Raw genomic sequence first — 12,107 nt, 5'->3', positions numbered from 1 at the left:
GATCAATCAAAGGTAACCAAAGGCCAATCCAATACTAAAATATTTAAATTAAAATTTTGGCTATGTCTCTCACAACTGCTTCGGTTTTTTTCCAATACAACATTTTGTTAAATCAAATTTTGATCAGAAGTATTATAATTCCGAAAACAACTCCATCCTGCTAATTTTTTTTAGTTTATGGACACGATTAAAACACATTTCATGTTCGAAATTTTATTGCTAGGGAGTTATCATGCTAAACATCTTAATATAATCGTGGAAAAGACGAAATGACACTAGCTTCGTTGTATATATATCCAGCTTTAGTTGTTCTCTCATTTAAACTGCTTTTTCTTTTTTCTTTTTTCTTTTTTTTTTCTGGTCGAAATTTAGATTTATTACGTATATGCATATTCATTTTTGATAATATGAAAGTTCAAAACTTTATTCCTTAAAATGAAGAAATTATAAAGAAAATGCAAAATTCCAAAATTATAAATTGAAAAAAGATCACAAGAGAGACCAATATAACCTTGTTTCCTTGCAAGTGGAGTCAACTGGTTAACAAATCTAAACGAGTGATAACAAGACAGGAAACCACCATTATAACGCATTTCGTTAGGACATTTGCCATCAAGCATTCTTACTCGTCCCCCACGCTAGTAGCTTCGACCGGACTTGAAGAGACAGGAACGGTAGCGGTATCTTTCTTACCAGCGGACACGCCCGGTAGGTAGCGAAAGTAACTCTGTAACTTACCATCCTTCACCAACTGCATCGCTTTATCAGTCTTGCCTTCACCCACCAAACCATCGATCACTGGTTTATACATGTTGGGGCGAGACAGAACCTTGTGTCCGATAGCTTCTTCCGACATCTCAACCGCTCTCTCAAGATCCCCTTTCTTACAGACGAGAGGGATCAACAAACAGTAAGTCACAGTATCAGGAGTCAAACCTGCCTCCTTCATCTCATCGTACCATTTCAAAGCCTCCTCGAGGTTGTTATCCCCGCGGTAACCCGTGATGAAAGCATTGTACGTGTGCACATCAGGAGAGACCCCTTCGGCTCTCATAACACCAGTGAGCTCAACCGCATCCGCAAACCTCTTGTTCCGAGTCAAACCTCTCACTCTCGAGTTATAACTCCTAACGTTGGGAACAAGACTCTTGGACTTCATCAGATCCCAAATCCTATCTCCTTCAGCAAACAAATCCCTCCTGTAAAACTCCTCCAACAACGTATTGAAAGTGATCATATCAGGCTCAAGCCCGTTCCTCTCAACCTCCTCCAAGATCGACAGTATATCCTCCATGGAGCCTTTACGACAAACCGCCTTGATCATGGTGTTGTAAGTGACGAGATCGGGAGTGATCCCCAGCTTCTCCGGCAACTCCTTGAACACCTTCATGGCCTCATCGACCTTCCTGGAGTTAACATAAGCGGATAAAAGCGCGTTGAAGGACTTGTTGGTCCTCTCGCAGTTTAGCTGAGGCATTTCATCGAACAGCTTGTGGGCGTGATCGGCCATTCCAGAGTATCCGTAGAGGAGCATGATGCGGATGACGAAATCTTCGGACTTTATGTCGTCGTACTTATTCTGGTGCTGGAGGACGTCGTCGATGATCGAGAACTTGTTCGCGTCCCTGAGACGGCGGATGAAGGCGCTGTAGAGGCCGTGGACTTGGCGGAAGGTCGCCGACTCGCAGGATCTCTTGAATTTCTCTACTTTCTTCGTCAATTTCGAATCTTTCGTTGCCTTGGCGTCGGAGTTCGAGGAGTTCACCACGTCTCCTCCGGCGACGGAGGAAGAAGCTGTGGGTTTCTTCGATTTGGTAACGAACTTTTTGGATTTGGATTGGGTTTTGGGTTTTGCGGTGGTCTTGACGGTGGAGATGGGAGATTCTTTGAAGATTCCATGGAGGCGAGTGTACAGCGAGGAGCCCACTTTGCTCATTGCTCTTCGTGCAGGTGGAAATGTGAGTGTGAGGGTTTTGGGTTTTTGGACAGAGACGAGTGAGGCTAGGTCTAGACAAAATAGAACAGCGTGCCGTTCTACTATGCAAAGGGCTCTATCTATCGAGAGACTACGCAGCGTTTTCGTGTAAAATCATCGGTTAAATGCGGTTTTAATTGTGCACTCTTCCAACTACTGCATGCCGTTAACTAAAAGAGGAAAGAAAGCTGGCCCTTTTCGTTTACTTACTGACGTGTAAAATCCTCGACTGCATGCCATTTTATTAGTGAAATCATTAATTGCATAGCGTTTTTGTGGCATCAACACAAAAAACAAAAAAAGATGGAAAAAGTCTTGAATCTCAACAATTCAAAGAAGGCACACAAACACAAAGTAGTTTAGTTATTCGAACACTGGTCTCATATTGTGCAACAACAAAGACACTTAAAAGAGGAAACATAGACTAGAGAGTTTTGCTAATGAACTACTCTTCGGAAGAGAGACGTAGCTTGAACTGTAAATAATCGTTCTTCTTAGCGAGTTCAACAATCTCCTCCGCTTCTTCTTTCTTTGATCCTTTCACCAACTCATCAACTACGTCCTGCATGATGGCCCCATCGACAAGTAGACGCTTAGTGAATATCTCCTTGCAGAGCTCAAAAGCCGACTCCAAATCGCCAGCCTTGCACATCGCAGGGAGCAACGAGGAAAAGATCAATTTCATTGGGCGAAAACCGTTCTTCTCCAACTCCTTGTACCACGTTTTGGCTTCATCCACTTTTCCTGCACCGGCACATCCTCTAACCATCGCAGTGAACGTGAATACATCAGGTTTTATCCCATTACCCTTGAGCTCGTCAAAGAGACTAACCATCTCCTCTGATTTCATCTCCAAGGCTAATCCTAACAACCGAGCATTGTAACTACGTATGTCTCTCGCAACGTTCTTCTCCACCATTCTACCCCATATCTCTTCTCCCTGCTCAAAGTGCCCTTTTGTATACGTCTCATGTAAAAGCAAGTTGTACGTGAAATGATCAGGTTTCAGACCCTTGCTCTCAATCTCATCAACCAACGCAATAGCTTCCGACAAGGAACCCTTTCCGCACAACCCCTTGATCAGAGTATTGTAAGATGCAATATCTGGCTGGATCGAGAGTTTACCTGGCAACTCCTGGAAGATACCTTCAACCAAATCGAACTTCTTGGAGTTCACACACGCATTCAGCAAGGCGTTGAAAGACAACACTGATCTCTTGCAGTTTCTCTCAGGCATTCCGTCGAACACCTTCTGTGCATTCTCGAACATACCGGCTCGTCCGTAGAGGTTGATGATCCTCGCCACGAACCCTTCCTTTGACATGTTATGGTACTTGTTCTGCTCCTCCAGGATCTCCTCGATCCACTCGAACTTCTTGGCGGCGGCGAGGCGGCGGACGGTTCTCTCGTAGACGGCAATGTTCTTCCGGAACCACTCCGTTTCGGAAGCCTTTTTGAACTTCTCCGTGATGTACTTTGGGTCTTGTTCGTCGTTCACGAGGGTGATGAGGGACGGTGTTCGCTGCGAGGTCGCGGCTGCAGCGGCGGAGAAAAAGCGGCCGTTCGTGGGGGCGCTGAAGCTGTTGGTGCCACGGAGGAGAAGGCGAGAGAGAGACGACATCGTTTGTTTGGTGTGTGAAAAGGTTTTGTCTTTGTTAGGTCGAAATGTCCAAAGGTTTTAAGGGTTTCAGGGAACGGCTTGCTTCAAATTAGGTTTGTGACTGGAAGCGACTTTAGAAAGAAAATGAACCGTAAGTCGTAGTTTTGTAATATACAACACATTTATTACTTTGGTCTTTGTATTATTCAAAATTAAGAATTATAATTATATGTATTTTTTATCAATTAAAAAAAGTAATTTGTATTTTTATCAATTTTTTATTGAAAAAAAATTATTCAATATTTTTTTAGCTGACAAAAAATAATTTGTATTTTTTAGCAATTAAAAAAAGTGGTTGATTAATTTCACTTGGTGTGAGCAAACCTGAGTTGGAGACTCGTAGCTCAATGAAAACTTTTTTTTTCAATGGACACTTACCTCACTGCGAATCTTAGAAGGGATGTAAACCTCTGACAAGAAAGACAGTGAGTGAACTGAGAGTGCTTCGATCTCAAACTTCACTCCTCTTTTCAGCATCGTTTCAAGTTCCAACCTTTAAAAGACCAAGTCATATTAGTTTTGTGCTTTTGGATGATATGAGAATCCAAAAAACACATGGTAGTTTGATGATACCTCCATTGTGGCATTTCACGCTTCAGGTAGCATCTGAGCAACATTGCCTCAGTTCTTTTCTTATCTGTGAGTGATAATTGCAAGTCTCAGAAAAGCTGTGAATAAGGGACGGATACAAAATGTTCAACGATCTTACCTTCTTCTGTCAATGGCAAGAGACACTGTTGGGGAACACCGTATATCTCAGAGTCTGAAGGAAAAGCTCCCAACCACTTCATTTCTGGTGCTCGTAATGATTCTATATCATATGCCATTTGCTTACAGAAAGACAAAAAGGCAAAACAATAATCAGTGTGAAATGAGTCAAAACCATTCAACAACAACACACGCAACACAGGCGGTGAAATATTTCGAATTATATGATCTCTATTCTATAACTGAATCTAACCATCGAGCCAAAACGGTATGTGGCTAGGATCTCAAAGCCGTATGGATCACAGTCGACTAGACAATGCACAGGTATTTGCAACTTCTCCATCAAGAGTCGCAAGAACCTGGTGAGAATCATTCGTTGATACATTCGTCAATAGAGGAGAATGTCTGATTATACGATAGTATTCCAAGCACCTGGAATTTAAGTTATGTACCTTCTTGTAGAGACATCAGGATAGCCTCTTCCCTGCCAAAAACAATCATACCTTTCATGTGAAATAAAAACCGGGAGAAACGGAAAGGAAAACTAGGCAAAACTGAAAGCAGTAAGGATGAATAAATTGTGCAGTACTTACTGTGACAACGATGCAGCGGTTCGTCTTGCAAAACATGTCATTTGCTAAACGCTGGAATACTATAAACCATTGACCAAGTGACTGATCAGTTGGTAAGTCATGAAGAAAGAAAAGTATCTTCAGGTTACTACATAGATATAGACGGTTTACCTGTTTCTTTTTCCACCACCAGTATGTAATCTGCTAAACTAACAACATCTGCAAGCAGGAAAATGACATCCAATTACCAGTCCTGATCACAGTACTGTCCGCTTATATTAAGACACGGATTCTCTAGAGAGTATAAAGCCTAGCTCAAAATTATTGTGTATTAATTATAAAAATGCTGCTATGTATGCGACTTTGACCAAAGACCTCAGAACTTCTAAAGACCACATCAGCAGGCATTAGAACAGATGAAGAAAAAATATATATGATACCTTCGACTTCCTCTACGAGAACAGGAACGGGAAATGCCTGTCAAATTAAATCATTTGCAGAGTTATACTTCCTGATGCCAACATAATCTAAATGTTTCAATCTTACAGTATTCAGGCTGCTTAAACAATCAAACTTCCTTCCAGCCTCTCTAAACTTTAACCAGCCCATCACCAACCTACAACACAAGGTGGATCTTAAAACAAGAACACGCCTCATGATAAAATCACTGTAAATCGCTGTCAAAACTACCCACCCATTTCCAACAGACACCTGCAAAAAAAAAATCAAAATGAATCACATACTGATACTCAAATTGAAGGTGAAAGCTATTTCAAGTTACTAACCACATTCAAGTTGTACCGACTGCACTTAAAAAGGATGCATATATCAGCAATTGCGCGGTCTACAACTGATTGTGCTGTGTAGCAGAACAAGAACACAACAATAGTGATGCAGAATCATATATTCAGAGACATTAATTAATAATTAGAGAGGGGGCAGTTATGCCCTTCCAAATTTTACCTTTGAATGCTGATGGATGCATGTAGTAGATATCCCTTTTGGATCCATGTCTATTTTCTTGAAGAAGTTGTTGAACTATCAACAGTACTCTTAGCAACATATCTGAAGGTTAAAAAAAAACAAAAACATCACAAGGAATTGAGATACTAGTTACTCCCGAGAAAGATCTGAGTTTAACTAACCGATTCTATACGTTTGAGATGTCTTCCTAAGAGTGAGAATCTCCCTACCTTTCGGTTCATCAGAGCTGCAAAAACTGTAGACAGCAAAAAGCGAATGTGAGGTATCAGAGTTCAGCACGTAACAATTGAAAATCGAGAGAGAGACGAACCAATCCGCTTCTGGATCATTGCAATAGTTTCTGAATCGATTGATGGAGATTTCTGGAGATTTTCCCTCGGCTAGATCTTCAACGATCGATCGGGTAAAATCTGGTTCGAAACTCGAAATCATACATAGTGTGTGATTGAGCAACGAAATCATTCGACCTAGATGAGGATTTAATCGTACGATTCGGAAAATTAGGGTTTGTACCTTTGATCTTTCGAAGCAAATTGGTTGTATCTGAAATTTGAAATTTTCCCTCCATCTTTATCTCCTTCGTGTTTCTTTTTCTAGAATCGAGAATGCAAGGAGGATTTTTTTAAAGACGAGAAAGGGAAGGGTGCGAACTGATTGCCGTTCTAAGCTTAAAACTAAAACATGCGTGACGGTTTGTTACTACGCTCGAATTGAAAAACTCCGCCCAATACTAACCGACATGTCGTTTATAAAACGCGTGTGCGAACTACGTAACGTTTTTTGGCCGCACTGACGTCATCATTTGCTGACCGTTTGATGCATTTGGGTTAATTAGATAGATATGGATGATTTAGATTCAGTGGTCGAGATTTATTCATCAGTTATTTGCTCGGGCACGCGAGGAAAGTACCCACAAAGAAAAGCATGAATTTATGCTATACAATTTTTAATCTTTTCGTCGCTCTCATAGATCACCTTAGAGTCTAGACTATGTGCTATGTGCAATGGACTGATGAATATCTTATTCAACTGTTTAATCTCTATAACAAGGGTGTCGGAAAAAAAAATGACATGACATTCAATATGTTGAAAGCAAAAAAACTAGGTCCCACGAATATAATTAACCGAAAACAATAACAAACAAAAAACAGATGAAAAATCGATTAAAATAGATTAAAGTTTAACTTTCTGACATTAAAATGGAAACGTGAATCAATCCTTCCAAGAATATGATTTTTATCGCAATTCAATATATATACGGACATGTATTGTATACATGTAAATTACATTAAAATATTATGTATGTATATTATATACCATCAAATATATAGAATATTTAGAAAAAATATATAAAAAAAAAAGAATATGATTTTTTAAAAATAATATTATATTAGGAATCCACTCAAATAGGACATGAATGTTTGCATATTAATACGAATCATAAGCTACCAATAACAGCAAATTCCAATGTTGCAAAGTTTTTCATCCCAATTATACATACTTGAATTTTAAAGTATATTATATGAACATAATAAGAGATCATGAGCCCTCTATTTTTAAAAGTTTGTTATCCCAAGTATACTTCAATTTCCAAGGAGTTGCACCATTGATAGATTGGTAAATGCCATCTCCCCTCACAGACCATCTTATCCAAACGTTTAAGTCATGATACTGCCTACTTTCGAACGCGACTATCACCTGGAAATGCTCTAGATGAGGACCTTGCCATATGTTGCACCAAAATAGTGTTGAACCAAATATACTATCGTAGAAATCAAAACCATACACCCCTCCGTATTTCCTCACGTGCCACCCCATATCGTTGTCTTTGGATTTGCCATGGATTTTCATTAGGGATCCATGGTGCACCTGGTTATAGATAAAGAAGGACCCTCCTATCACTTGTTCGGTGTATACACTTAAAATAGAGTTCTATTTTTATCTACCATAAAAGTTATCACTTAAATTTTGGACTTATTCATAGCTCTACCATTTAATATGCACATTCATTATACAATATATTTGATATTAACTTAATTACTTAATCTACTAATAAAATAAAATATTAATTGGGTAAGAATCCGTATAGTTACCATATTTTGTGGAAAATTTGTTATGTCTTTAAGTAAAAAACTTAAGAAACAATTAAACTTTATACAAATAGTTTATCGATGTCAAAAAAATACAAATAGTTTATCACAAATAATCTTAATTTACCACCATTTAAAATCATTTGAATAAAATCAAATAGTAAAGGAAAGTTAGTTACTTGATTCACCATAATAAATCTGCATATATAACACTTATATAAATAATTAGATTAATTTCTTACGGCAAATTATTAAATTCGACTTAGAAATAAAAATATAATTTCATAAGTCAAAAGACAATATAACTTTTTCAATGATGATTTCTTAAAATCTCTTCACCACAAGATTATTAATATATTTCCATAAAAATGTGAATGCTCTGAAGAAACTTTACAAGTAATATAAGATATATATGTATTTCTACTAATTTGAAAACCTAAAAAGAAAAAATGATTTATTTTGATGAGAATGAATTTCTCAGAATATTTTCCATGTTGTATGCTAAATGGTAATACAACCTCCACTTTCAGAAATAATTAATTTTAAATAATTAACTAATCTACTGTATAAATTATATACATATTTTTATTATAAAAAAAAAAAACAATCCGCGTTTCAACGCGGATACTATTCTAGTATTCTATTAAATATGAATCATATTCTATTGATTGTATGTTGTGTCCAATTAACTATGACCTATATATAAATATAAAGATAATTGTATAACTGTAATCACTTTTTTTAAACGCTCCACTTTAATCTCAAAACTCTCGCCATCCATTTCATACAAATTCAATATTAATCGACAGTTATATATTTGATAATATTGAAAATTTTCTTCTATTGAATTCATAATAAAAGCAAACTAAACTGAATGACCACTGCGGGCAACCACACCTAGTAAACTAAACTGAATGACCACTGCGGGCAACACACCTAGTTTCTATAATACAAAGTTACAACAATTTGACAATTAAACTTACGGGTCGTTTCATCCATTACATTCCTCCCAACCGACTGGAAAATCCAGTAATAATGGCTTTTGCATAAACCGAGTGCGAAGTGTTTTCACATAAATACTCGGACATCTTCTCAAGACTCTTGGTGAGATTCCTTGGTGGTTGACACATCGTACAGGCGTTTTCAACGCAGGAGATGATCTACACAAAACAAAACAACATGATGTACGTAAGTCAATCAATGATAATTATAAATTATTAACATAAGTTACTCTATACCTGATTCATTTTCTTTCGAGACAAAGTGAAACAAACGTCAAGAATTCAAAGGGAAGTCAAAGCTCTTTTCAAAAAATATTTTTGATTTTGAAATCTTATACTTTTGTTATCACTTTTTGTACATTTATTTTTACTTATATTTTGCTCATATTTTGCTCATATTTTCCATTTTTCCATATTTATATTTTCCATTACATATATTTTGCTTATCTATACTATTTAAACATAAACAATAAAAAAAAATTACTTACAAAAAGTAATAGTTGGATCAATATATTTGTTGTTAGATTGAAACAAAAATTATATATATTTTAATTAAAATAATATGATTAATATAAGTTCATTTTATTTAATAATATATATATAATATATATATTGATAATATTATTAATATTAATTTTAATAATTTATCTAATCAAAAAATTAAAATTCGTTTTTTATTTTGTGGTTAATTTAAAATAGAGTTCTATTTTTATCTACCATAAAAGTTATCACTTAAATTTGGACTTATTCATAGCTCTACCATTTAATATGCACATTCATTATACAATATATTTGATATTAACTTAATTACTTAATCTACTAATAAAATAAAATATTAATTGGGTAAGAATCCGTATGGTTACCATATTTTGTGGAAAATTTGTTATGTCTTTAAGTAAAAGACTTAAGAAACAATTAAACTTTATACAAATAGTTTATCGATGTCAAAAAAATACAAATAGTTTATCACAAATAATCTTAATTTACCATATTTAAAATCATTTGAATAAATATCAAATAGTAAAGGAAAGTTAGTTACTTGATTCACCATAATAAATCTGCATATATAACACTTATATAAATAATTAGATTAATTTCTTACGGCAAATTATTAAATTCGACTTAGAAATAAAAATATAATTTCATAAGTCAAAAGACAATATAACTTTTCAATGATGATTTCTTAAAATCTCTTCACCACAAGATTATTAATATATTTCCATAAAATGTGAATGCTCTGAAGAAACTTTACAAGTAATATAAGATATATATGTATTTCTACTAATTTGAAAACCTAAAAAGAAAAAATGATTTACTTTGATGAGAATGAATTTCTCAGAATATTTTCCATGTTGTATGCTAAATTGGTAATACAACCTCCACTTTCAGAAATAATTAAATTTAAAATAATTAACTAATCTACTGTATAAATTATAATACATATTTTTATTTAAAAAAAAACAATCCGCGTTTCAACGCGGATACTATTCTAGTATTCTATTAAATATGAATCATATTCTATTGATTGTATGTTGTGTCCAATTAACTATGACCTATATATAAATATAAAGATAATTGTATAACTGTAATCACTTTTTTAACGCTCCACTTTAATCTCAAAACTCTCGCCATCCATTTCACACAAATTCAATATTAATCGACAGTTATATATTTGATAATATTGAAATTTTTCTTCTATTGAATTCATAATAAAAGCAAACTAAACTGAATGACCACTGCGGGCAACACACCTAGTTTCTATAATACAAAGTTACAACAAATTGACAATTAAACTTACGGGTCGTTTCATCCATTACATTCCTCCCAACCGACTGGAAAATCCAGTAATAATGGCTTTTGCATAAACCGAGTGCGAAGTGTTTTCACATAAATACTCGGACATCTTCTCAAGACTCTTGGTGAGATTCCTTGGTGGTTGATACATCGTACAGGCATTTTCAACGCAGGAGATGATCTACACAAAACAAAACAACATGATGTACGTAAGTCAATCAATGATAATTATAAATTATTAACATAAGTTACTCTATACCTGATTCATTTTCTTTCGAGACAAAGTGAAACAAACGTCAAGAATTCAAAGGGAAGTCAAAGCTCTTTTCAAAAAATATTTTTGATTTTGAAATCTTATACTTTTGTTATCACTTTTTGTACATTTATTTTTACTTATATTTTGCTCATATTTGCTCATATTTTCCATTTTTTCCATTATTTATATTTTCCATTACATATATTTTGCTTATCTATACTATTTAAACATAAACAATAAAAAAAAATTACTTACAAAAAGTAATAGTTGGATCAATATATTATTGTCAGATTGAAACAACAAATTATATATATTTTAATTAAAATAATATGATTAATATAAGTTCATTTTATTTTAATATATATATATTGATAATTATTATTAATATTAATTTTAATAATTTATCTAATCAAAAAATTAAAATTCGTTTTTTATTTTGTGGTTAATTTAAAAAAGAGTTCTATTTTATCTACCATAAAAGTTATCACTTAAATTTTGGACTTATTCATAGCTCTACCATTTAATATGCACATTCATTATACAATATATTTGATATTAACTTAATTACTTAATCTACTAATAAAATAAAAATATTAATTGGGTAAGAATCCGTATGGTTACCAATATTTTGTGGAAAATTTGTTATGTCTTTAAGTAAAAGACTTAAGAAACAATTAAACTTTATACAAATAGTTTATCGATGTCAAAAAAAATACAAAATAGTTTTATCACAAATAATCTTAATTTACCATATTTAAAATCATTTGAATAAATATCAAATAGTAAAGGAAAGTTAGTTACTTGATTCACCATAATAAATCTGCATATATATAACACTTATATAAATAATTAAAATTAATTTCTTACGGCAAATTATTAAATTCGACTTAGAAATAAAAATATAATTTCATAAGTCAAAAGACAATATAACTTTTCAATGAATGATTTCTTAAAATCTCTTCACCACAAGATTATTAATATATTTCCATAAAATGTGAATGCTCTGAAGAAACTTTACAAGTAATATAAGATATATATGTATTTCTACTAATTTGAAAACCTAAAAA

The 12,107-nt window shown here is 34.1% G+C and overlaps 3 protein-coding genes across 3 annotated transcripts; all 3 read right to left on the bottom strand.

Moving 5' to 3' along the window:
- Positions 1-408: 408 nt before the first annotated feature.
- LOC130496756 (pentatricopeptide repeat-containing protein At3g13150-like) lies at positions 409-1,997 on the bottom strand. Its single transcript, XM_056989174.1, has one exon. It carries the CDS (start codon positions 1,934-1,936, stop codon positions 623-625), a length of 1,314 nt encoding a protein of 437 aa, XP_056845154.1. The 5' UTR covers positions 1,937-1,997; the 3' UTR covers positions 409-622.
- Positions 1,998-2,277: 280 nt separating this feature from the next.
- On the bottom strand, positions 2,278-3,596 carry LOC108813704 (pentatricopeptide repeat-containing protein At3g13160, mitochondrial). Its single transcript, XM_018586336.2, has one exon. It carries the CDS (start codon positions 3,594-3,596, stop codon positions 2,421-2,423), a length of 1,176 nt encoding a protein of 391 aa, XP_018441838.1. The 3' UTR covers positions 2,278-2,420.
- On the bottom strand, positions 3,569-6,504 carry LOC108813705 (meiotic recombination protein SPO11-1). Its single transcript, XM_018586337.2, has 16 exons — positions 6,413-6,504; positions 6,210-6,309; positions 6,061-6,134; positions 5,879-5,980; positions 5,701-5,774; positions 5,610-5,626; positions 5,462-5,531; positions 5,356-5,392; positions 5,087-5,134; positions 4,937-4,995; positions 4,796-4,827; positions 4,597-4,702; positions 4,345-4,465; positions 4,209-4,272; positions 4,014-4,128; positions 3,569-3,706 (listed from the first exon to the last, which is right to left on the bottom strand). Exons 1-16 carry the CDS (start codon positions 6,465-6,467, stop codon positions 3,680-3,682), a joined length of 1,101 nt encoding a protein of 366 aa, XP_018441839.2. The 5' UTR covers positions 6,468-6,504; the 3' UTR covers positions 3,569-3,679.
- Between the last annotated feature and the right edge of the window lie 5,603 nt (positions 6,505-12,107).

The sequence above is a fragment of the Raphanus sativus genome, chromosome 6 (genome assembly GCF_000801105.2).
Source record: "Raphanus sativus cultivar WK10039 chromosome 6, ASM80110v3, whole genome shotgun sequence".
Taxonomy (NCBI): domain Eukaryota; kingdom Viridiplantae; phylum Streptophyta; class Magnoliopsida; order Brassicales; family Brassicaceae; genus Raphanus; species Raphanus sativus.
Note: the sequence above shows the minus strand (reverse complement) of the source record. Positions and strands in the feature narration are given on the sequence as shown.

Coding starts and splice junctions, on each gene's coding strand:
- LOC130496756 (XM_056989174.1), bottom strand. CDS start 1,936: ATGAGCAAAGTGGGCTCCTCGCTGTACACTCGCCTCCATGGAATCTTC.
- LOC108813704 (XM_018586336.2), bottom strand. CDS start 3,596: ATGTCGTCTCTCTCTCGCCTTCTCCTCCGTGGCACCAACAGCTTCAGC.
- LOC108813705 (XM_018586337.2), bottom strand. CDS start 6,467: ATGGAGGGAAAATTTCAAATTTCAGATACAACCAATTTGCTTCGAAAG. Junction 6,310..6,412: donor TTTGCTTCGAAAGATCAAAG/GTACAAACCCTA, acceptor GTTTCGAACCAG/ATTTTACCCGATCGATCGTT. Junction 5,393..5,461: donor GTTTAAGCAGCCTGAATACT/GTAAGATTGAAA, acceptor TTAATTTGACAG/GCATTTCCCGTTCCTGTTCT.